We start from the raw sequence: 24,439 nt of genomic DNA on the forward strand, positions 1-24,439 counted from the left end.
AGGGATGGACCCTGGCACAGGCAGGGGGCACCGGGATGGACCCTGGCACGGGCACAGGGACTGATCCTGGCACGGGCAGGGGGCACAGGGAGTGATGCTGGCACGGGGAGGGGGCACCGGGACTGATCCTGGCACAGGGACTGATCCTGGCACGGGGAAAAGGGCACAGGAATGGACCCTGGCATGGGGAAAGGGCACAGGGATGGACCCTGGCACGGGGAGGGGGCACAGGGAGGGGGCACAGGGACTGATCCTGGCATGGGAAAGGGCACAGGAATGGATCCTGGCATGGGAAAGGGCACAGGGACTGGTCCTGGCACAGGGACTGATCCTGGCACAGGAATGGATCCTGGCACAGGGAGGGGGCACAGGAATGGATCCCAGGCTGCCCTGGAGGGGTTCCAGCACCAGGGATCCCAAATCACTGCCAGGATGGATCCCAGATCCTCTCCATGACAGATCCCAGATCCCACCCAAGATGGACCCCAAATCCTGCCCAAGATGGATCCCAAATCCTGCCCAGGATGGACCCCAAATCCCACCCAAAACTGATCCCAGATCCTGCCCATGATGGATCCCAGATCCCACCCAGGACAGATCCCAGATCCCACCCAAGATTGACCCCAAATCCCACCCAAGACTGATCCCAGATCCCACCCATGACAGACCCCAAATCCCACCCAAACGGATCCCAGACCCCAGCGTGGCTCCGTTACCTCCAGGACCTGGTCCACGATCTCCTGCATGACCTCGCACTGCGCCTCCGTGTCACTGCAGGGACAGGGACAAACCCTCACTGGGAGCACTGGGAACACTGAATGGGAGCACTGGGAATGGGAATGGGATGGGATGGTGATGGGAATGGGAATTGGAGTGGGAAGGGGAATGGGAGTGGGAATGGAATGGGATGGGATTGGAATGGGAATGGAGTGAAGATGGGAATGGGATTGGGAATGGAATAGGAATGGAATGGGAAAGGGATTGGGAAGGGCAATGGGATCAGATTGGGAATGGGATGGGAATGGGATTGGGAATGGGATTGGGAATGGGATTGGGAATGGGATTGGGAATGGAATGGGATTGGGATTGGGAAGGGCAATGGGATCGGATTGGGAATGGGATGGGAATGGGATGGGAATAGAATGTAGTGAGAATGGGATTGGGAATGGGATTGGAAATGGGATTGGAAACAGGAATGGAAGTAGGAATAGGAATCGGAATAGAATGGAAATGGGATTGGGAGTGGGATTGGAATGGGAATGGAATGGAGTGGGAATGGGATTGGGAAGGGCAATGGGATAGGATTGGGAATGGGATTGGGATGGGAATGGGAATTGGAGTGGGAATGGAATGGGATGGGATTGGGAACGGAATAGGAATGGAATGGGAATGGGATTGGGAAGGGCAACGGGATCAGATTGGGAATGGGAATGGGATTGGGAATGGGATGGGAATGGGATTAGGAAGGGGAATGGGATGGGAATAGAATGTAGTGAGAATGGGATTGGGATTGGAAACGGGAATGGAAGTAGGAATAGGAATAGGAATAGGAATAGGAATAGGAATAGGAATAGGAATAGGAATAGGAATAGAATGGAAATGGGATTGGGAGTGGGATTGGAATGGGAATGGAATGGGGATTGGGAATGGAATAGGAATGGAATGGGAATGGGATGGGAATGGGATTGGGATGGGAATAGAATGTAGTGAGAATGGGATTGGGATTGGAAACGGGAATGGAAGTAGGAATAGGAATAGAATGGAAATGGGATTGGGAGTGGGATTGGGAATGGAATAGGAATGGAATGGGAATGGGATGGGGATGGGATTGGGAACGGAAATACGGGAATAGGACTGGGACTGGGATTGGGACTGGGATGTCCCCACCTGCCCTTCTGCAGCTGCAGCACTTTGTCCCTCAGGGACTCGTCCAGCTGCTCCAGGAACGGGGTGATGTCCACGGGCTCCTCCACGATGGACTCCTTGATGGGATGGAACCGGAACTCCCTCTTCTTGCCTGGAAGCAGGAATTCCCTGGGATTCCAGCAGGAATTCCCTGGGATTCCAGCAGGAATTGCCTGGGATCCCAGCAGGAATTCCCTGGGATTCCAGCAGGAATTGCCTGGGATTCCAGCAGGAGCTCCCTGGGATTCCAGCAGGAATTCCCTGGGATTCCAGCAGGAATTGCCTGGGATTCCAGCAAGAATTCCCTGGGATTCCAGCAAGAATTCCCTGGGATTCCAGCAGGAATTCCCCAGGATTCCAGCAGGAGTTCCCTGGGATTCCAGCAGGAATTCCCTGGGATTCCAGCAGGAATTCCCCGGGATTCCAGCAGGAATTCCCTGGGATTCCAGCAGGAGCTCCCTGGGATTCCAGCAGGAATTCCCTGGGATTCCAGCAGGAATTCTCTGAGATTCCAGCAGGAATTCTCTGGGATTCCAGCAGGAATTCCCTGGGATTCCAGCAGGAATTTCCGGGGATTTCAGCAGGAATTTTCTGGGATTCCAGCAGGAATTCCCTGGGATTCCAGCAGGAATTCCCTGGGATTCCAGCAGGAATTTTCTGGGATTCCAGCAGGAATTCCCTGGGATTCCAGCAGGAGTTCCCTGGGATTCCAGCAGGAATTTCCAGGGATTCCAGCAGGAATTGCCTGGGATTCCAGCAGGAATTCCCTGGGATTCCAGCAGGGATTCCCTGGGATTCCAGCAGGAGCTCCCTGGGATTCCAGCAGGAATTCCCTGGGATTATAGCAGGAATTCCCTGGGATTCCAGCAGGAATTCCCTGGGATTCCAGCAGGAATTCCCTGGGATTATAGCAGGAATTCCCTGGGATTCCAGCAGGAATTCCCTGGATTCCAGCAGGAATTCCCTGGGATTCCAGCAGGAATTCCAGCAGGATTCCAGCAGGAATTTTCTGGGATTCCAGCAGGAATTCCCTGGGATTCCAGCAGGAATTCTCTGGGATTCCAGCAGGAGCTCCCTGGGATTCCAGCAGGAATTTTCTGGGATTCCAGCAGGAATTCCCTGGGATTCCAGCAAGAATTCCCTGGGATTCCAGCAGGAGCTCCCTGGGATTCCAGCAGGAATTCTCTGGGATTCCAGCAGGAATTCCCTGGGATTCCAGCAGCAATTCCCTGGGATTCCAGCAGGAATTCCCTGGGATCCCAGCAGGAATTCCCTGGGATTCCAGCAGCAATTCCCTGGGATTCCAGCAGGAATTCCCTGGGATTCCAGCAGGAATTCTCCAGGATTCCAGCAGGAGCTCCCTGGGATTCCAGCAGGAATTCCCTGGGATTCCAGCAGGAATTCCCTGGGATTCCAGCAGGAGCTCCCTGGGATTCCAGCAGGGATTCCCTGGGATCCCAGCAGGAATTCCCTGGGATTCCAGCAGGAATTCTCTGGGATTCCAGCAGGAGCTCCCTGGGATTCCAGCAGGAATTCCCTCGGATTCCAACAGGAATTCCCTGGGATTCCAGCAGGAATTCCTTGGGATTCCAGCAAGAATTCCTTGGGATTCCAGCAGGAATTCCCTGGGATTCCAGCAGGAATTCCCTGGGATTCCAGCAAGAATTCCCTGGGATTCCAGCAGGAATTTTCTGGGATTCCAGCAGGAATTCCCTGGGATTCCAGCAGGAATTCCCTGGGATTCCAGCAAGAATTCCCTGCGATTCCAGCAGGAATTCCCTGGATTCCAGCAGGAATTCCCTGGGATTCCAGCAAGAATTCCCTGGGATTCCAGCAGGAATTCCCTGGGATTCCAGCAAGAATTCCCTGGGATTCCAGCAGGAATTCCCTGGATTCCAGCAGGAATTCCCTGGGATTCCAGCAGGAGTTCCCTGGGATTCCAGCAGGAATTCCCTGGGATTCCAGCAGGAATTTTCTGGGATTCCAGCAGGAATTCCCTGGGATTCCAGCAGGAATTCCCTGGGATTCCAGCAGGAATTTCCCGGGATTCCAGCAGGAGCTCCCTGGGATTCCAGCAGGAATTCCCTGGGATCCCAGCAGGGATTTGGGATTTGGGAATCAGCTCCTCCAGATCCTCCCTAAAGAGGAAATCTGGGATTTCCCAGCGGGATCGGCTCCTGATTTTTGGGAATTGGCTCGGGATTTTGGGAATCAGCTCCTGATTTTTGGCAATCAGCTCCTCCAGATCCTCCCTAAAGAGGAAATCTGGGATTTCCCAGCGGGATCAGCTCCTGGGATTTGGGAATCAGCTCCTGGGATTTGGGAATCAGCTCCTGATTTTTGGGAATCAGCTCCTGCAGGAGGAAACCTGGGATCTCCAGCAAGATCAGCTCTGATTTTTAGGAATCAGCTCCTGATTTTTGGGAATCAGCTCCTGGTATTTGGGAATATGGGAATCTCCACCAGGATCAGCTGCTGGGATTTTGGGAATCAGCTCCTGGGATTTTGGGAATCAGCTCCTGATTTTTAGGAATCAACTCCAGGGATCTGGGAATCAGCTCCTATAGATCCCCCTGCAGGAGGAAATTTGGGATTTCCCAACAGGAATCAGCTCCTGATTTTGGAAAATCACCATCTGGGATTTGGGAATCAACTCCTGATTTTTGGGAATCAACTCCTGGGATTTGGGAATCAGCTCCTGATTTTTGGGAATCAGCTCCTGATTTTTGGGAATTGGCTCCTGGGATTCGGGAATCAGCTCCTGATTTTTGGGAATCAGCTCCTGATTTTTGGGAATTGGCTCCTGGGATTCGGGAATCAGCTCCTGATTTTTGGGAATCAGCTCCTGATTTTTGGGAATTGGCTCCTGGGATTCGGGAATCAGCTCCTGATTTTTGGGAATCAGCTCCTGGGATTTTGGGAATTGGCTCCTGAAGGAGGAAACCTGGGATCTCCAGCAAGATCAGCTCTGATTTTTAGGAATCAGCTCCTGATTTTTGGGAATTGGCTCCTGGGATTTTGGGAATCAGCTCCTGATTTTTGAGAATCTGGGAATCTCCAACAGGATCAGCTGCTGGGATTTTGGGAATCAGCTCCTGGGATTTGGGAATTGGCTCCTGATTTTTGGGAATCAGCTCCTATAGATCCTCCTGCAGGAGGAAATCTGGGATTTCCCAACAGGAATCAGCTCCTGATTTTTGGGAATCAGCTCCTGATTTTTGGGAATCAGCTCCAGGGATTTGGGAATCAGCTCCTATAGATCCCCCTGCAGGAGGAAATTTGGGATTTCCCAGCGGGATCAGCTCCTGATTTTTGGGAATCAGCTCCTGATTTTTGGGAATCAGCTCCTGTAGGACAAAATCTGGGATTTCCCAGCGGGATCAGCTCCTGGGATTTTGGGAATCAACTCCTGGGATTTTGGGAATCAGCTCCTGATTTTTGGGAATCAGCTCTTGGGATTTGGGAATCAGCTCCTGATTTTTGGGAATCAGCTCCTGATTTTTGGGAATTGGCTCCTGGGATTTGGGAATTGGCTCCTGATTTTTGGGAATCAGCTCCTGATTTTTGGGAATCAGCTCCTGCAGGAGGAAACCTGGGATCTCCAGCAAGATCAGCTCTGAATTTTAGGAATCAGCTCCTGATTTTTGGGAATTGGCTCCTGGGATTTTGGGAATCAGCTCCTGTAGGACAAAATCTGGGATTTCCCAGCGGGATCAGCTCCTGATTTTTGGGATTTGGCTCCTGGGATTTTGGGAATCAGCTCCTGATTTTTGGGAATTGGCTCCAGGGATTTTGGGAATCAGCTCCTGATTTTTGGGAATCAGCTCCTGATTTTTGGGAATCAGCTCCTGATTTTAGGGAATCAACTCCTGGGATTTTGGGAATCAGCTCCTGATTTTTGGGAATCAGCTCCCGCAGGAGGAAACCTGGGATCTCCAGCAAGATCAGCTCTGAATTTTAGGAATCAGCTCCTGATTTTTGGGAATCAGCTCCAGGGATTTGGGAATCAGTTCCTGATTTTTGGGAATTGGCTCCAGGGATTTGGGAATCCCCTGCAGGAGGAAATTTGGGATTTCCCAGCGGGATCAGCTCTTGGGATTTGGGAATCAGCTCCTGATTTTGGAAAATCACCATTTGGGATTTGGGGATCAGCTCCTGATTTTTGGGAATCAGCTCCTGGGATTTGGGAATCTGGGAATCTCCACCAGGATCAGCTGCTGGGATTTTGGGAATCAACTCCTGGGATTTTGGGAATCAGCTCCTCCAGATCCTCCCTAAAGAGGAAATCTGGGATTTCCCAGTGGGATCAGCTCCTGGGATTTTGGGAATCAGCTCCTGATTTTTGGGAATTGGCTCCTGGGATTTGGGAATCCCCTGCAGGAGGAAATTTGGGATTTCCCAGCGGGATCAGCTCTTGGGATTTGGGAATCAACTCCTGGGATTTTGGGAATCAGCTCCTGATTTTTGGGAATCAGCTCCTGTAGGACAAAATCTGGGATTTCCCAGTAGGATCAGCTCCTGGGATTTGGGAATCAGCTCCTATAGATCCTCCCTAAAGAGGAAATTTGGGATTTCCCAGTGGGATCAGCTCCTGATTTTTGGGAATTGGCTCCTGATTTTTGGGAATCAGCTCCTGATTTTTGGGAATCAGCTCCTGGGATTTTGGGAATCAGCTCCTGATTTTTGGGAATTGGCTCCTGGGATTTTGGGAATCAGCTCCTGATTTTTGGGAATTGGCTCCTGGGATTTGGGAATCAGCTCCTGATTTTTGGGAATCAGCTCCTGATTTTTGGGAATCTGGGAATCTCCAACAGGATCAGCTGCTGGGATTTTGGGAATCAGCTCCTGGGATTTGGGAATTGGCTCCTGATTTTTGGGAATTGGCTCCTGGGATTTTGGGGATCAGCTCCTGATTTTTGGAAATCAGCTCCTGGGATTTGGGAATCTGGGAATCTCCACCAGGATCAGCTCCTGATTTTTGGGAATCAGCTCCTGATTTTTGGGAATTGGCTCCTGGGATTTGGGAATCAGCTCCTGATTTTTGGGAATTGGCTCCTGGGATTTTGGGAATCAGCTCCTGATTTTTGGGAATCAGCTCCTGATTTTTGGGAATTGGCTCCTGGGATTTGGGAATCAGCTCCTATAGATGCCCCTGCAGGAGGAAATTTGGGATTTCCCAGCGGGATCAGCTCTTGGGATTTGGGAATCAGCTCCTGATTTTTGGGAATTGGCTCCTGATTTTTGGGAATTGGCTCCTGATTTTTGGGAATTGGCTCCTGATTTTTGGGAATTGGCTCCTGGGATTTGGGGATCAGCTCCTGATTTTTGGGAATCAGCTCCTCCAGAGGAAACCTGGGATCCCCACCGGGATCAGCTCCCGGTTTTTGGGATTTTAGGGAATTCTGGAGCCCGGGGGTGTCCCAGGGTTCCCGCACCCCCTTTGCTGCTCAGCTCCTCCTCATCGTCACTGAAGGCGGCCTCGGCGTTGTCATAGCAACCGTCATCCTTCTCCAGGTGATTCTCCATCTCCATGGCAACGGGCTCCTCGATTTTCACTGCACCAAAAAATCCCAACTCAACCCCTAAAAATCCCAATTTAATCCCTAAAAATCCCAATTTAATTATTCCCCTAAAATCCCAATTTAACTCCCCAAAATCCCAATTTAATCCCTAAAAAATCCCAATTTAATCCCCAAAAATCCCAATTTAATTCCCAAATTTAATCCCCAATTTAACTCCCCAAAAATCCCAATTTAATCCCCAAAAATCCCAATTTAATTCCCCAATTTAATCCCCAATTTAAACCCCCAAAATCCCAATTTAATCCCCAATTTAATTCCCCAATTTAACTCTCCAAAATCCCAATTTAAGCCCCCAAAATCCCAATTTAACTAATTCCCTAAATCCCAACTTAATTCCCAAAAATCCGAATTTAATTCCCCCAAAATCCCAATTTAATCCCCCAAAATCCCAATTTAATCCCCCCAAAAATCCCAATTTAATCCCCCCAAAAATCCCAATTTGATCCCCCCAAAAATCCCAATTTAATTCCCCAATTTAATTCCCCAAAATTCCCCAATTTAATCCCACAAAATCCCAATTGAATTCCCTGATTTAATCCCCAAAATGCAAATTTAATTCCACAATTTAATCCCTAAAAATATGAATTTAATTCCCAAGAATCCCAATTTAATTCCTTAATTTAATCCCCAATTTAATCCCCCAATTTAATCCCCAATTTAAATCCCCAAAAATCCCAATTTAATTCCCCAATTTAATCCTCCAAAATCCCAATTTAACTCCCCAAAATCCCAATTTAATCCCCGAAAATCCCAATTTAATTCCCCCAAATCCCAATTTAATTCCCCAATTTAATCCCCAAAACCCCAATTTAATGCCCAAAAATCCCAATTTAATTCCCCAAAAATCCCAATTTAATTCCCAAATTTAATCCCCAATTTAATCCCCTAAAATCCCAATTTAATCCCCAAAAAATCCCAATTTAATTCCCAAAAAATCCCAATTTAATTCCCAAAAAATCCCAATTTAATGCCCAAAAATCCCAATTTAAATCCCCAAAATCCCAATTTAATCCCCAATTTAATCCCCAAAAATCCCAATTTAATTCCCAAAAAATCCCAATTTAACTCCCCAAAAATCCCCAATTTAAATCCCCAAAACCCCAATTTAATGCCCAAAAATCCCAATTTAATCCCACAAAAATCACAATTTAATTCCCTAATTTAATCCCCAAAAATGCAAATTGAATTCCACCATTTAATCCCCAATTTAATCCCTAAAAATACGAATTTAATTCCCAAGAATCCCAATTTAATTCCTTAATTTAATCCCCAATTTAATTCCCCAATTTAATCCCCCAATTTAATCCCCAAAAATCCCAATTTAATTCCCATATTTAATCCCCAATTTAAATCCCCAAAACCCCATTTAATCCCCAATTTAATCCCCAAAAATCCCAATTTAATTCCCCAATTTAATCCTCCAAAATCCCAATTTAAATCCCCAAAAATCCCAATTTAATTCCCAAATTTAATCGCCAATTTAAATCCCCAAAAATACCAATTTAATTCCCAAAAATCCCAATTTAATCCCCAAAAATCCCAATTTAATTCCCAAAAAATCCCAATTTAATCCCCCAAAAAAATCCCAATTTAATCCCCAAAAACCCCAATTTAATTCCCAAATTTAATCCCCAATTTAAATCCCCAAAAATCCCAATTTAATTCCCAAATTTAATCCCCAAAAAATCCCAATTTAATTCCCAAAAATCCCAATTTAATCCCCAAAAATCCCAATTTAATCCCCAAAAATCCCAATTTAATTCCCAAAAAATCCCAATTTAAATCCCAAAATTCCCAATTTCATTCCCAACCTTCCATGGGGGGCGAGGGGGAGCTGCAGAATTCCGGAAATTTCTCCCGGAGCATCGCCCGGAGCTCCTTGTCCAGTTTGGGGTTGTCAAAGAGCGGGGCCAGGTGCCTGAAATTTGGGAAAATTCCACTAAATTTGGGAAAATTGGGAAAATTCCAACTAAATTTGGGAAAATTCCACTAAATTTGGGAAAATTCCACCGAAATTTGGGAAAATTCCACCAAAATTTGGGAAAATTCCACTGAAATTTGGGAAAACTCCTCTGAAATTTGGGAAAATTCCACTGAAATTTGGGAAAATTCCACCTAAATTTGGGAAAATCCCACTGAAATTTGGGAAAATTCCAATGAAATTTGGGGAAATTCCACTGAAATTTGGGAAAATTCCATGAAAATTTGGGAAAATTGCACCTAAATTTGGGAAAAATTTCACCAAAATTTGGGAAAATTCCACTGAAATTTGGGAAAATTCCACCGAAATTTGGGAAAAATTCACCTAAATTTGGGGAAATTTCACCTAAATTTGGGAAAATTTCACCGAAATTTGGGGAAATTTCACCTAAATTTGGGAAAATTCCACAGAAATTTGGGAAAATTCCACTAAAATTTGGGAAAATTCCACCGAAATTTGGGAAAATTCCACTGAAATTTGGGAAAATTCACCGAAATTTGGGAAAATTCCACTGAAATTTGGGGAAATTACACGGAAATTTGGGAAAATTCCACCTAAATTTGGGAAAATTTCACCGAAATTTGGGAAAATTCCAATGAAATTTGGGAAAATTTCACTGAAATTTGGGAAAATTCCTCCTAAATTTGGGAAAATTCCACTGAAATTTGGGAAAATTTCACATAAATTTGGGAAAATTTCACCGAAATTTGGGAAAATTCCTCCTAAATTTGGGAAAATTCCACAGAAATTTGGGAAAATTCCACTAAAATTTGGGAAAATTCCACCGAAATTTGGGAAAATTCCACTGAAATTTGGGAAAATTCACCGAAATTTGGGAAAATTCCACTGAAATTTGGGAAAATTCCACCGAAATTTGGGAAAATTCCACCTGAATTTGGGAAAATTCCACCGAAATTTGGGAAAATTCCACCGAAATTTGGGAAAATTCCATGGAAATTTGGGAAAATTCCACCTAAATTTGGGAAAATTCCACCTAAATTTGGGAAAATTCCACCGAAATTTGGGAAAATTCCACCTAAATTTGGGAAAATTCCACCGAAATTTGGGAAAATTCCACTGAATTTTGGGAAAATTCCCCCTAAATTTGGGAAAATTTCAAATAAATTTGGGAAAATTTCACCGAAATTTGGGAAATTCCACGGAAATTTGGGAAAATTTCACTGAAATTTGGGAACATTCCACTGAAATTTGGGAAAATTCCACCTAAATTTGGGAAAATTCAACCTAAATTTGGGAAAATTCCACCGAAATTTGGAAAATTCCACGGAAATTTGGGAAAATTCCACCGAAATTTGGGAAAATTCCACCGAAAATTTGGGAAAATTTCACCGAAATTTGGGGAAATTTCACCAAAATTTGGGGAAATTCCACTGAAATTTGGGAAAATTTCACCTAAATTTGGGAAAATTCCAACTAAATTTGGGAAAATTTCACTGAAATTTGGGAAAATTCCACCGAAATTTGGGAAAATTCCACCGAAATTTGGGAAAATTCCACCTAAATTTGGGAAAATTTCACCTAAATTTAGCCAGAGCTGGGATGGGGCCTGATCCCACTGGGAATGGGATTCCTGAAAAATCCCAATTTTCCCTCATGGTCATTGGGATCCCCTCAATGGGAAATGGGAAAATTTTCCTGGAAAATCCCAATTTTCTCTTTTTTCCCCCCATTCTTTTCCTTCACCTGTGCCAAAAAATGGGAATGGGAAAAGGGTCTGAAATTCCTGAAAAATCCCAATTTTCCCTCTTTTCCCTCATGATCATTGGGATCCCCTGAATGGGAAAATTTTCCTGGAAAATCCCAATTTTCTCTTTTTCCCCAATCCCTTTTCCCTCATGATCTTTGGGATCCCCTCAATGGGAAATGGGGAAATTTTCCTGAAAAATCCCAATTTTCTCTTTTTTCCCAATCCCTTTTCCCTCATAATCTTTGGGATCCCCTCACCAGAAAATGGGAATGGGAAAAGGGGCTGGAAAATTTGGGCTGAAAAATCCCAATTTTCTCTTTTTTCCCGCATTCTTTTTCCCTCACCTGTGCCAGAAAATGGGAATGAAATTCCTGAAAAATCCCAATTTTCTCTTTTTTCCCAATCCCTTTTCCCTCATGATCTTTGGGATCCCCTCACCTGAAAATGGGAATGGGAAAAGAGGCTGAAATTCCTAAAAAAATCCCAATTTTTCCTCTTTTCCCTCATGGTCATTGGGATCCCCTGAATGGGAAAATTTTCCTGGAAAATCCCAATTTTCTCTTTTTTCCCAATCCTTTTTCCCTCATAATCTTTGGGATCCCCTCACCAGAAAATGGGAATGGGAAAAGGGTTGGAATTCCTAAAAAAATCCCAATTTTCTCTTTTTTCCCAATCCTTTTTCCCTCATGGTTTTTGGGATTTCCTCACCTGTGCCACCAGAAAACGGGAATGGGAAAAGAGGCTGAAATTCCTGAAAAATCCCAATTTTCCCTCATGGTCATTGGGATCCCCTCAATGGGAAATGGGGAAATTTTCCTGGAAAATCCCAATTTTCTCTTTTTCCCCAATCCTTTTTCCCTCATGGTTTTTGGGATTTCCTCACCTGTGCCACCAGAAAACGGGAATGGGAAAAGCGTCTGAAATTCCTAAAAAAATCCCAATTTTCTCTTTTTTCCCCCCATTCTTTTCCTTCACACGTGCCAGAAAATGGGAATGGGAAAAGAGTCTGAAATTCCTAAAAAAATCCCAATTTTCTCTTTTTCCCCAATCCTTTTTCCCTCATAATCTTTGGGATCCCCTCAATGGGAAATGGGGAAATTTTCCTGAAAAATCCCAATTTTCTCTTTCCCTTCTGATCCCAAATTTTCCTGGATAACCCCAGAGCTCCAGGAGAGGCCCAGGGCAGTTGGGAGCAGCTGGAAATTCCAGGAAATTCCGGGAAATTTGGGAAAATTTGGGAATTCTTACGCCAGGACTCGCTTCTCCACGATGTGCGTGAGGGAGTTGAAGACGCCCTGGCGGACGTGCGCTTCCAAAGGGGGGTAAAAATTGGGAATGATCTGGGAAAAACAGGGAGGGAGAGAGGAATGTTAGGGAAAAAAAATTGAGGTTTTTTTAGGGGATTTTTGGGGGATTTTTTTGGGAATTTTTGAGATTTTTTTGGGATTTTTTTGGGGATTTTTTGGGATTTTTTTGGGATTTTTATGGGGATTTTTTGGGGATTTTTTGGGGATTTTTATGGGGATTTTTTGGGATTTTTATGGGGATTTTTTGGGGATTTTTATAGGGATTTTTTGTGATTTTTATGGGGATTTTTTGGTGATTTTTATGTGGATTTTCTGTGATTTTTATGGGGATTTTTTGGTGATTTTATGGGGATTTTTTGGGGATATTTTTGTGATTTTTTGTGATTTTATGGGGATTTTTTTGTGATTTTATGGGGATTTTTTGGGATTTTTTGGGGATTTTTTGGGATTTTTTTGGGATTTTTTTGGGATTTTATGGGGATTTTTTGTGATTTTATGGGGATTTTTTGTGATTTTTATGGGGATTTTTTGTGATTTTTATGGGGATTTTTTTGTGATTTTTATGTGGATTTTTTGTGATTTTTTGGGGATATTTTTGTGATTTTTTTGGTGATTTTTATGGGGATTGTTTTGGGGATTTTTTTGGGGGGGGGGATTTTTCAGGGGTTTTTTTTGGGGGGATTTTTTGGGGTGGATTTATTTACAGGATTTTTTGTGGGATTTTCTTTTAGGGATTTTTGTGAGATTTTTTTGGGGCTTTTTTTTGCGATTTTTTCAGGGGGTTTTTTTGGGGGGATTTTTTGGGGTGGATTTATTTATGGGATTTTTTGTGGGATTTTTGTGGGGTTTTTTTTTTAGGGATTTTTGTAAGATTTTTTTGGGATTTTTTTTGCGATTTTTTTTTTTGCGATTTTTTTGGGGGGGTATTTTTTGCGAGGGGGAGATTTTTATTTTTTTTTTTTAGGAGATTTTTTTTCAGAATTTTGGGATTTTTTTGGGGGGATTTTTTGGGGGGATTTTTTGAGGAATTTTTTTGAGGAATTTTTTTGGGATGTTTTTGGGGAATTTTTTGGGGGAATTTTTTGGGGGAATTTTTTTGGGGGGATTTTTTTTTGATTTTTTGGGGGGATTTTTTGAGGAATTTTTTTGGGGGTATTTTTTTGGGGTTTTTTTTGGGGGGATTTTTTGGGGGGATTTTTTGGGGACTTTTTTTGAGGAATTTTTTTGGGGAATTTTTTGGGGGGGATTTTTTGAGGTATTTTTTTGAGGACTTTTTTTGGGAATTTTTTTGGGGGGGAATTTTTTTGGGGAATTTTTTGGGGGGATTTTTTTGGGATTTTTTGTGGTGATTTTTTGGAGGACTTTTTGAGGAATTTTTTTGGGGAATTTTTTTGAGGAATTTTTTTGAGGAATTTTTTTGGGGAATTTTTTTTGAGGAATTTTTTTGAGGAATTTTTTTGGGGAATTTTTTTGGGGGGATTTTTTGGGGGGATTTTTTGAGGTATTTTTTTGAGGAATTTTTTTGAGGAATTTTTTTGGGGAATTTTTTTGGGGAATTTTTTGGGGGAATTTTTTTGAGGTATTTTTTTGAGGACTTTTTTTGAGGAATTTTTTTGGGAGGATTTTTTTGGGGGGATTTTTTGGGGTGATTTTTTGAGGACTTTCTTTGAATAATTTTTTTGGGATTTTTTTTGGGGGGGAATTTTTTTGGGGAATTTTTTTGAGGAATTTTTTGGGGGGATTTTTTGGGGGGATTTTTTGGGGACTTTTTTTGAGGAATTTTTTTGGGAAATTTTTTTGGGGGGATTTTTTGAGGACTTTTTTTGAGGAATTTTTTGGGGGGAATTTTTTTGGGGTGATTTTTTGGGGTGATTTTTTGGGGTGATTTTTTTGGGATTTTTGGGGTGATTTTTTGAGGACTTTTTTTGAGGAATATTTTTGGGATTTTTTTGGGGGATTTTTTTTTGGGGGGGGGATTTTTTGGGGTGATTTTTTGAGGAATTTTTTTGGGATTTTTTTGGGGGAATTTTTTTGGGGTGATTTTTTGAGGACTTTTTTTGAGGACTTTTTTTGAGGACTTTTTTTGAGGAATTTTTTGGGATTTTTTTTTTGGGGAATTTTTTTGAGGAATTTTTTTTGGGATTTTTTTGGGGGGATTTTTTGAGGAATTTTTTTGAGGAATTTTTTTGAGGAATTTTTTTGAGGGGATTTTTTTTGGGGAATTTTTTTGAGGAATTTTTTTGAGGAATTTTTTGGGGATTTTTTTTGGGGGGGGAATTTTTTGGGGTGATTTTTTGAGGACTTTTTTTGAGGAATTTTTTTGGGGTGATTTCTGTTGAAGAAGGATTTCTCACCCTGCACATGAAGTCCAGCAGCGTGGCCGTGATGGCCGGGTGGGGTTTCATGGAGTGGTGCATGACCAGGATGGCAGGTTCTGGGGGACACAATGGGGTCAGACCCCCAAAAACCCCAAATCCTGGACCCCAAAACCCCAAATCCTGCTCCTGGACCCCAAAACCCCAGGAACATCCCATGGATCCAACTCCAGGAACATCTCATGGATTCCATCCCATGAACATCTCATGGATCCCATCCCATGGATCCCACCTCAAGAACATCTCATGGATCTCATTCCAAGGTGGATCCAACTCCAGGAACATCTCATGGATCCCACCCCAGGAACATCTCACGGATCCCATCCCATGGATTCCATCCCCAGGATACCATCCCAGGAACTGCCCAGAATTCCATCCCAAGGTGGATCCCCATGGATCCAACCCCAGGAACATCCTATGGATCTCAACCCAGGAACATCCCATGGATGTCATCCCACGGATCCCACCTCAGGAACATCCCATGGATCCCATCCCAAGGTGGATCCCCATGGATCTCACCCCAGGAACATCCCATGGATGTCATCCCATGGATCCAACTCCAGGAACATCTCCTGGATCCCACCTCAGGAACATCTCATGGATGCAACCTCAGGAACATCTCATGGACCTCATCCCATGGATCCAACTCCAGGAACATCTCCTGGATCCCAGCCCAGGAACATCCCACGGATCTCATTCCAAGGTGGATCCAACTTCAGGAACATCTCATGGATGTCATCCCATGCATCCCATCCCCAGGAACTGCCCAGAATTCCATCCCAAGGTGGATTCCCATGGATCTCACCCCAGGAACATCTCATGGACCTCATCCCATGGATCCAACCCCAGAAACTGCCAGGATCCCACCCCAGGAACATCCCATGGATTCCACCCCAGGAACATCCCATGGATCTCATCCCATGGATCCAACCCCAGAAACTGCCAGGATCCCATCCCAAGGTGGATCCCATCTCAGGAACATCCCATAGATACCAGCCCAGGAACATCCCATGGATCCCATCCCAAGCTGGATCTCCTGGATGCCACCCCACAGGCCCCACGCACCGATGTTCATGATGCTGTCCTTCTCGGGGTTGAAGAAGAGCCAATCATAGAACAGAGCCAGCTTGGCGTTGGAGGCGGCCACGTTGGACTGCAGGAGACCAAAAACCCCAAACATCCCATGAACACCAGGCTGAGATCCCACCAGGATCCCTGCAAGAACCCTCTGAGACCCCACCATGAACCCTCTGAGATCCCACCATGAACCCCCTGAGACCCCACCATGAACCCTCTGAGACCCCACCATGAACCCTCTGAGATCCCACCAAGATCCCTCCAAGAACCCTCTGAGATCCCACCAAGAACCCTCTGAGACCCCACCATGAACCCTCTGAGACCCCACCATGAACCTCCTGAGATCCCACCAAGATCCCACCAAGAACCCTCTGAGACCCCACCATGAACCCCCTGAGATCCCTCCAAGAACCCTCTGAGATCCCACCAAGAACCCCCTGAGATCCCTCCAAGAACCCTCTGAGATCCCTCCAGGAACCCCCTGAGATCCCACCAAGATCCCTTTTTGGGATGTTCCTGCCCCTGTTTTCGGGATGTTCCCATTCCCAGCCCACCCCATACCCAATTTTGGTTTTTTTCCCCATTTTTGGGGTTCTCCCAGGCCCCTGTACCCCGTTTTTGGGGCTCTCACCATGCAGGCGGTGAGCAGCCCCCCCTGTACCCCATTTTTGGGTTCCCCCAGCCCATTTTGGGTTCTCCCACCCCGTTTTTGGGGTTCTCACCGTGCAGGTGGTGAGCAGCCAGCCGATGATGGCCCAGCGGGGCAGGATGTCCGAGCTCAGCACCTCGTTGGACGGGTGCACCACGCCGCAGATGTAGCGGATCAGGTCACAGCGCAGCGACTGGCTGTCCGGCGTGGCCAGGTACTGCCGCTGGAACCAGTCCTGGTAGCGCTTCTGCTGCCCAAAGCGCACCTGGGGACATGGGGACACTGACGGGGACAGGTATGGGACATGGGGACACACCTGGGGACACACCTGGGGATGGGTATGGGACATGGGGACAGGGATGGGGACAGGTACTGCCGCTGGAACCAGTCCTGGTAGCGCTTCTGCTGCCCAAAGCGCACCTGGGGACACGGATGGGGACACAGCTGGGGACACTGCTGGGGACATGGGGACACATCTGGGGACACAGCTGGGGACAGGTATGGGACATGGGGACACATCTGGGGACATGGCTGGGGACAGGTACTGCCGCTGGAACCAGTCCTGGTAGCGCTTCTGCTGCCCAAAGCGCACCTGGGGACAGGGATGGGGACAGGGATGGGACATGGGGACACAGCTGGGGACAGGTTTGGGACATGGGGACACAGCTGGAGACATGGGGACAGGGACAGGGATGGGACATGGGGACAGGGATGGGGACACAGCTGGGGACATGGGGACAGGGACAGGGATGGGACATGGGGACAGGGATGGGGACATGGCTGGGGACACACCTGGGGATAGGTATGGGACATGGGACATGGCTGGGGACATGGGGACACAGCTGGGGACACACCTGGGGACATGGATGGGGACATGGCTGGGGACACTCCTGGGGACAGGGACAGGGACATGGGGACAGGTATGGGACATGGAGATAGGCACAGGGACATGGGACAGGGATGGGACATGGAGATAGGCACAGGGACATGGGGACACTGCTGGGGACACAGCTGGGGACAGGTATGGGACATGGGGACAGGTATGGGACATGGGGACAGGTATGGGACATGGGGACACAGCTGGGGACATGGGGACAGGGATGGGGACATGGCTGGGGACACACCTGGGGACAGGGATGGGACATGGGACATGGCTGGGGACATGGGGACACAGCTGGGGAGATGGGACAGGGATGGGACATGGGGACACATCTGGGGACACAGCTGGGGACATGGGACAGGTATGGGACACGGGGACAGGGATGGGGACATGGGACAGGGATGGGGACATGGCTGGGGACAGGTACTGCTGCTGGAACCAGTCCTGGTAGCGCTTCTGCTGCCCAAAGCGCACCTGGGGACAGGGATGGCACATGGGGACATGGGGACAGGGACATGGGGACACATCTGGGGACACAGCTGGGGACATGGGGACATGGGGACAGGGATGGGACATGGGGACAGGCACAGGGACATGGGGACATGGCTGGGGACAGGTACTGCCACTGGAACCAGTCCTGATAACGCTTCTGCTGCCCAAAGCGCACCTGGGGACAGCGATGGGACATGGGGACAGGTATGGGAACAGGGGGACAGAGATGGGGACACACCTGGGGATGGGTATGGGACATGGGACAGGGATGGGGACATGGCTGGGGACACACCTGGGGACACAGCTGGGGACATGGGGACACTGCTGAGGAAACACCTGGGAACAAGGACAGGGACATGGGGACACATCTGGGGTCATGGGGACAGCAATGGGGACACAGCTGGGGACATGGGGACAGGGATGGGGACATGGCTGGGGACAGGTACTGCCGCTGGAACCAGTCCTGGTAGCGCTTCTGCTGCCCAAAGCACACCTGGGGACAGGGATGGGGACAGGGATGGCACATGGGGACACAGCTGGGGACAGGGATGGGACATGGGGCATGGCTGGGGACATGGGGACATGGCTGAGCACAGGTACTGCCGCTGGAACCAGTCCTGGTAGCGCTTCTGCTGCCCAAAGTGCACCTGGGGACAGGGACAGGGACATGGGGACACAGCTGGGGACATGGGGACATGGCTGGGGACATGGGAACAGGGATGGGGACAGGGATGGGGACAGGTACTGCCGCTGGAACCAGTCCTGGTAGCGCTTCTGCTGCCCAAAGCGCACCTGGGGACAGCCACAGGGACATGGGGACATGGGGACAGATATGGGACATGGGGACACGGCTGGGGACATGGGACATGGGGACACATCTGGGGACACAGCTGGGGACAGGGATGGGGCATGGGACACAGCTGGAGACATGGGGACATGGGACAGGGATGGGACATGGAGATAGGCACAGGGACATGGGGACACTGCTGGGGACACAGCTGGGAACAGGTATGGGACATGGGGACAGGTATGGGGACATGGCTGGGGACAGGGATGGGGACATGGGGACGGGATGGGGACACATCTGGGGACAGCGATGGGGACATGGGGACAGGGATGGGGACATGGGACATGGCTGGGGACACACCTGGGGACAGGGACATGGGGACACAGCTGGGGACAGGTTTAGGACATGGGGACACAGCTGGGGACATGGGGACACGGCTGGGGACACACCTGGGGACATGGGACAGGGATGGGACATGGAAATAGGCACAGGGACATGGGGACACTGCTGGGAACAGGGACAGGGACATGGGGACACAGCTGGAAATGGGGACACAGGACAGGACTGGCAGTGGGGACAAGCAGGACCCTGAGCCAGAGGGAATTTGGGATGGAACCCATCAGGAATTTGAGAATCCAGGAGGAATTTGGGAATGCAGGGGGAATTCAGGACAAAACCCAGGTGGAATTTGGGATCCAGGTGGAATTCGGGACGGAACCCATCAGGAATTTGGGATCCAGGTGGAATTTAGGACAAAGCCCAGGTGGAATTTGGGAAGGAATCCATCAGAAATTTGGGAACCCAGGGGGAATTTGGGAGGGAACCCATCAACAATTTGGGAACCCATCAGGAATTTGGGAATCCAGGTGGAATTTAGGACAAAACCCAGGTGAAATTTGGGATCCAGGGGGAATTTGGGATCCAGGGGGAATTTGGGATCAAGGGGGAATTAAGGACAGAACCAATCAGGAATTTGGGAACCCATCAACAATTTGGGAACCCATCAGGAATTTGGGAATCCAGGTGGAATTTGGGATCCAGGTGGAATTTAGGACAAAACCCAGGTGGAATTTGGGGATCCAGAGGGAATTTGGGAGGGAACCCAGGTGAAATTTGGGAACCCATCAGGAATTTGGGAATGCAGGTGGAATTCGGGATGGAACCCATCAGGAATTCAGGACAGAACCCATCAGGAATTTGGGAATCCAGGTGGAATTTAGGACAAAACCCAGGTGGAATTTGGGAAGGAATCCATCAGAAATTTGGGAACCCAGGGGGAATTTGGGATGGAATCCATGTGGAATTTGGGATCCAGGTGGGATTTTACCCTCGAGGTCATGAAGAGCAGCTTGGTCTCCATGTCGGGCGTGAGCCGACACGCCAGGAACTTGCGGGAGGTCCTGGACTGCAGCAGCTGCAGCACCCCTGGGACAGAAACCCCACTTTTGTCACCAAAAAATCCCTGGAAAAGCAGAAAATGGGGGAATCCGTGGAAAAGAGAGGGTGGCCAGGCTGTACCTGTGAACTGGGGGCTGAGCACCTGCGGGTTGTGCAGGATGTCCTTCCAGAGCTGCTCGAACTCGGGGATCCGAGCCACGTTCTGCAGCAGCCGCACCAGGTCCCGGCCGATCATGAAACAGTCCATGAACTGGGGAAAAAGGGGGAAATAATTCATGGAAACACCATGGGATAATGCAGGAAAATCCCATGGAACAATCCAGGAAAATCCCATTAAATAGCCCATGAAAATCCCATTAAACAGTCCATGAACTGGGGGAAAAGGGGGAAATAATTCATGGAAACAGCATGGAATAATGCAGGAAAATCCCACGGAAAAATTCAGGAAAATCCCATTAAACAATCCTTGAAAATCCCATGAAATAATCCATGAAAATCCCATGAAATAATCCAGGAAAATCCCACTAAATAATCCAATCCCAATCCCACCCCAATCCCAATCCAATCCCAATCCCATATAATCCCAATCGTAAATAATCACTCACCCTTTCCCTGAGCAGGCAGATGCAGAACTCCAATCCCAATCCCACCCCAACCCCAATCCAATCCCACCCCAATCCCAATCCAATCCCAATCCATTCCCAATCCCAACTCCAATCCCATATACTCCCAATCCCAAACTCACCCTTTCTCTCAGCAGGCACACACAGAACTCCAATCCCAATCCCAAATAATCCCATATAATCCCAATCCCAAACTCACCCTCTCCCTAAGCAGGCAGATGCAGAGCTCCAATCCCAATCCCAATCCATTCCCAATCCCAATCCCACCCCAACTTCAATCCATTCCCAACTCCAATCCCAAACTCACCCTCTCTCTCAGCAGGCACACACAGAACTCCAATCCCAATCCCACCCCAATCCCAATTCATTCCCATTCCCAACTCCAATCCCATATGATCCCAATCCCAAACTCACCCTCTCCCTAAGCAGGCAGATGCAGAGCTCCAATCCCAATCCCAATCCATTCTCAATCCCAATCCCACCCCAATCCCAATTCATTCCCATTCCCAACTCCAATCCCATATGATCCCAATCTCAAACTCACCCTCTCCCTGAGTAGGCACACACAGAACTCCAATCCCAATCCCACCCCAATCCCAATTCATTCCCAATCCCAACTCCAATCCCATATGATCCCAATCCCAATCTCACCCTCTCCCTGAGCAGGCAGATGCAGAACTCCAATCCCAATCCCAAATAATCCCACAAACACTCACCTTTTCTCTCAGCAGGCACACACAGAACTCCAATCCCAATCCAATATAATCCCATATAATCCCAAACTCACCCTCTCCCTGAGCAGGCACACACAGAACTCCAATCCCAATCCCAAATAATCCCACAATCCCATAAAATCCCAAACTCACCCTCTCTCTGAGCAGGCACACACAGAACTCCAATCCCAATCCCATATAATCCCAAATAATCCCATATAATCCCAAACTCACCCTCTCCCTGAGCAGGCACACACAGAACTCCAATCCCAATCCCAATCCCAAATAATCCCACAATCCCATATAATCCCATAATCCCACAAACACTCACCCTCTCCCTGAGCAGGCACACACAGAACTCCAATACCAATCCCAAATAATCCCATAAAATCCCAACACTCACCCTTTCTCTCAGCAGGCACACACAGAACTCCAATCCCAATCCCAATCCCAATCCTATATAATCCCATATAATCCCAATCCCAAACTCACCCTTTCCCTGAGCAGGCACACACAGAACTCCAATCCCATATAATCCCACAATCCCATATAATCCCATATAATCCCAAACTCACCCTTTCCCTGAGCAGGCACACACAGAACTCCAATCCCAATCCCACCCCAACCCCAATCCATTCCCAATCCCAATCCCAATCCCATATACTCCCAATCCCAGACTCACCCTTTCTCTCAGCAGGCACACACAGAACTCCAATCCCAATCCCAATCCCAATCCCAATCCCATATAATCCCACAAACACTCACCCTTTCCCTCAGCAGGCACACACAGAACTCCAATCCCAATCCCATATAATCCCATATAATCCCATAAACTCACCCTCTCCCTGAGCAGGCACACACAGAACTCCAATCCCAATCCCAATCCATTCTCAATCCCAATCCCACCCCAACCCCAATCCATTCCCATTCCCAACCCCACCCCAATTTCAATCCATTCCCAACTCCAATCCCAAACTCACCCTCTCCCTCCTCAGCAGGCACACACAGAACTCCAATCCCAAATAATCCCATATAATCCCATATAATCCCATATAATCCCACAAACACTGACCCTTTCTCTCAGCAGGCACACACAGAACTCCAATCCCAATCCCACCCCAATCCCAATCCATTCCCAATCCCAATCCCAATCCAATCCCAATCCATTCCCAATCCCAATCCCAATCCCATATAATCCCATATAATCCCAAATAATCCCACAAACACTCACCCTCTCCCTCAGCAGGCACACACAGAACTCCAATCCCAATCCCAATCCCAATCCCAAATAACCCCATAAAATCCCAAACTCACCCTCTCCCTGAGCAGGCACACACAGAACTCCAATCCCAATCCCAATCCCAAATAATCCCATATAATCCCACAAACACTGACCCTTTCTCTCAGCAGGCACACACAGAACTCCAATCCCAATCCCACCCCAATCCCAATCCATTCCCAATCCCAATCCATTCCCAATCCCAATCCATTCCCAATCCCAATCCCATATAATCCCAAACTCACCCTTTCCCTGAGCAGGCACACACAGAACTCCACCTCCTTCTGGCGCAGCGCCTGCAGCGCGGCCGTGCCGTGGTGATCCACGATCAGCCTCAGGTACGTGTACACGGCCATGGCCACCAGCAGGCTGCTCTTCAGCACCCACTCCCTGCAGAAACCCCAAACCCGCCCCAAATCAGCCCCAAATCCGCCCCAAATCAGCCCCAAATCAGCCCCAAAAGGGGACGGGGTTACAGGGGATCCTGGGGAATGGGGGCGGGAATGGGGCGAGGAGCAAAGGGGGGACGGGGTTGGTGTCACCTGGAAACATCAGCCAGGGCATCAGAAAAGGTGATTAAATAATAAATAAATTATTCATGCATTGATTAATTAATGTATTAATTGGGGATTGTGTTAATTAATAAAGGTAATGAATAATAAAGATATTAAATTATATCTTTGTGGGATTGGGGTATGGGAAGGGAACAGTGGGAATGGGGCAAGGAGCAAAGGGGGGACGGGGTTGGTGTCACCTGGAAACATCAGCCAGGACATCAATAATAAATAAATAAATTTACTTATTAATAAGTGTATTAATTGGGGAATGTGTTAATTAATAAAGATATTAAATGATATCTTCGTGGGATTGGGGTATGGGAAAGGAACAGCGGGAATGGGGCGAGGAGCAAATGGAGGACAGGGTTGGTGTCACCTGGAAACATCAGCCAGGGCATCAGAAAAGGTGATTAAATAATAAATAAATTAATAAATAAATTAATTAATCAATGTATTAATTGGGGATTGTGTTAATTAATAAAGAGAATAAATTATAAAGATATTAAATGATATCTTTGTGGGATCAAGGTACAGGAAGGGAACACCAGGAATGGACCAGAGGCAAAGGGGGAACAGGGCTGGTGTCACCTGGAAACGTCACCCAGGGCATGAATAATAAATAAATAAATTTATTTATTAGTTAGTAAGTGTATTCATTGGAGAATGTGTTAATAAATAAAGAGAATAAATTATAAAGGTATTAAATGCTATCTTTGTGGGATTGGGGTATGGGAAAGGAATAGCGGGAATGGGGTGAGGAGCAAAGGGGGGACGGGGTTGGTGTCACCTGGAAACATCACCCAGGGCATCAGAAAAGGTGATTAAATAATAAATAAATTAATTAATGCATTGATTAATCAATGTATTAATTGGGGAATGTGTCAATTAATAAAGGTATTAAATTATATCTTTGTGGGATTGGGGTATGGGAAGGGAACAGCGGGAATGGGGCGAGGAGCAAAGGGAGGACGGGGTTGGTGTCACCTGGAAACATCAGCCAGGGCATCAATAATAAATAAATAAATTTATTTATTAGTTAGTAAGTGTATTAATTTGGGGAATGTGTTAATTAATAAATTACAAAGATAATAAACGATATCTTTGTGGGATTGGGGTATGGGAAGGG

The 24,439-nt window shown here is 47.1% G+C and overlaps 1 protein-coding gene across 1 annotated transcript in view; it reads right to left on the reverse strand.

The window, feature by feature from the left end:
- Positions 1-24,439, reverse strand: part of INTS3 (integrator complex subunit 3) — a 60,681-nt gene that overhangs the window by 21,809 nt on the left and 14,433 nt on the right. Inside the window, exons 7-17 of the mRNA XM_074529725.1 lie at positions 23,002-23,146; positions 20,262-20,391; positions 20,071-20,168; positions 16,658-16,849; positions 15,924-16,011; positions 14,838-14,917; positions 12,425-12,516; positions 9,299-9,405; positions 7,341-7,460; positions 1,888-2,017; positions 717-771 (exon numbers count right to left, since the gene is read on the reverse strand). Coding sequence (XP_074385826.1) covers positions 717-771; positions 1,888-2,017; positions 7,341-7,460; positions 9,299-9,405; positions 12,425-12,516; positions 14,838-14,917; positions 15,924-16,011; positions 16,658-16,849; positions 20,071-20,168; positions 20,262-20,391; positions 23,002-23,146 — 1,237 coding nt within the window. The remainder of the gene's footprint in view (positions 1-716; positions 772-1,887; positions 2,018-7,340; positions 7,461-9,298; positions 9,406-12,424; positions 12,517-14,837; positions 14,918-15,923; positions 16,012-16,657; positions 16,850-20,070; positions 20,169-20,261; positions 20,392-23,001; positions 23,147-24,439) is intronic.

The sequence above is a fragment of the Zonotrichia albicollis genome, chromosome 30 (assembly GCF_047830755.1).
Source record: "Zonotrichia albicollis isolate bZonAlb1 chromosome 30, bZonAlb1.hap1, whole genome shotgun sequence".
NCBI classification, from domain to species: domain Eukaryota; kingdom Metazoa; phylum Chordata; class Aves; order Passeriformes; family Passerellidae; genus Zonotrichia; species Zonotrichia albicollis.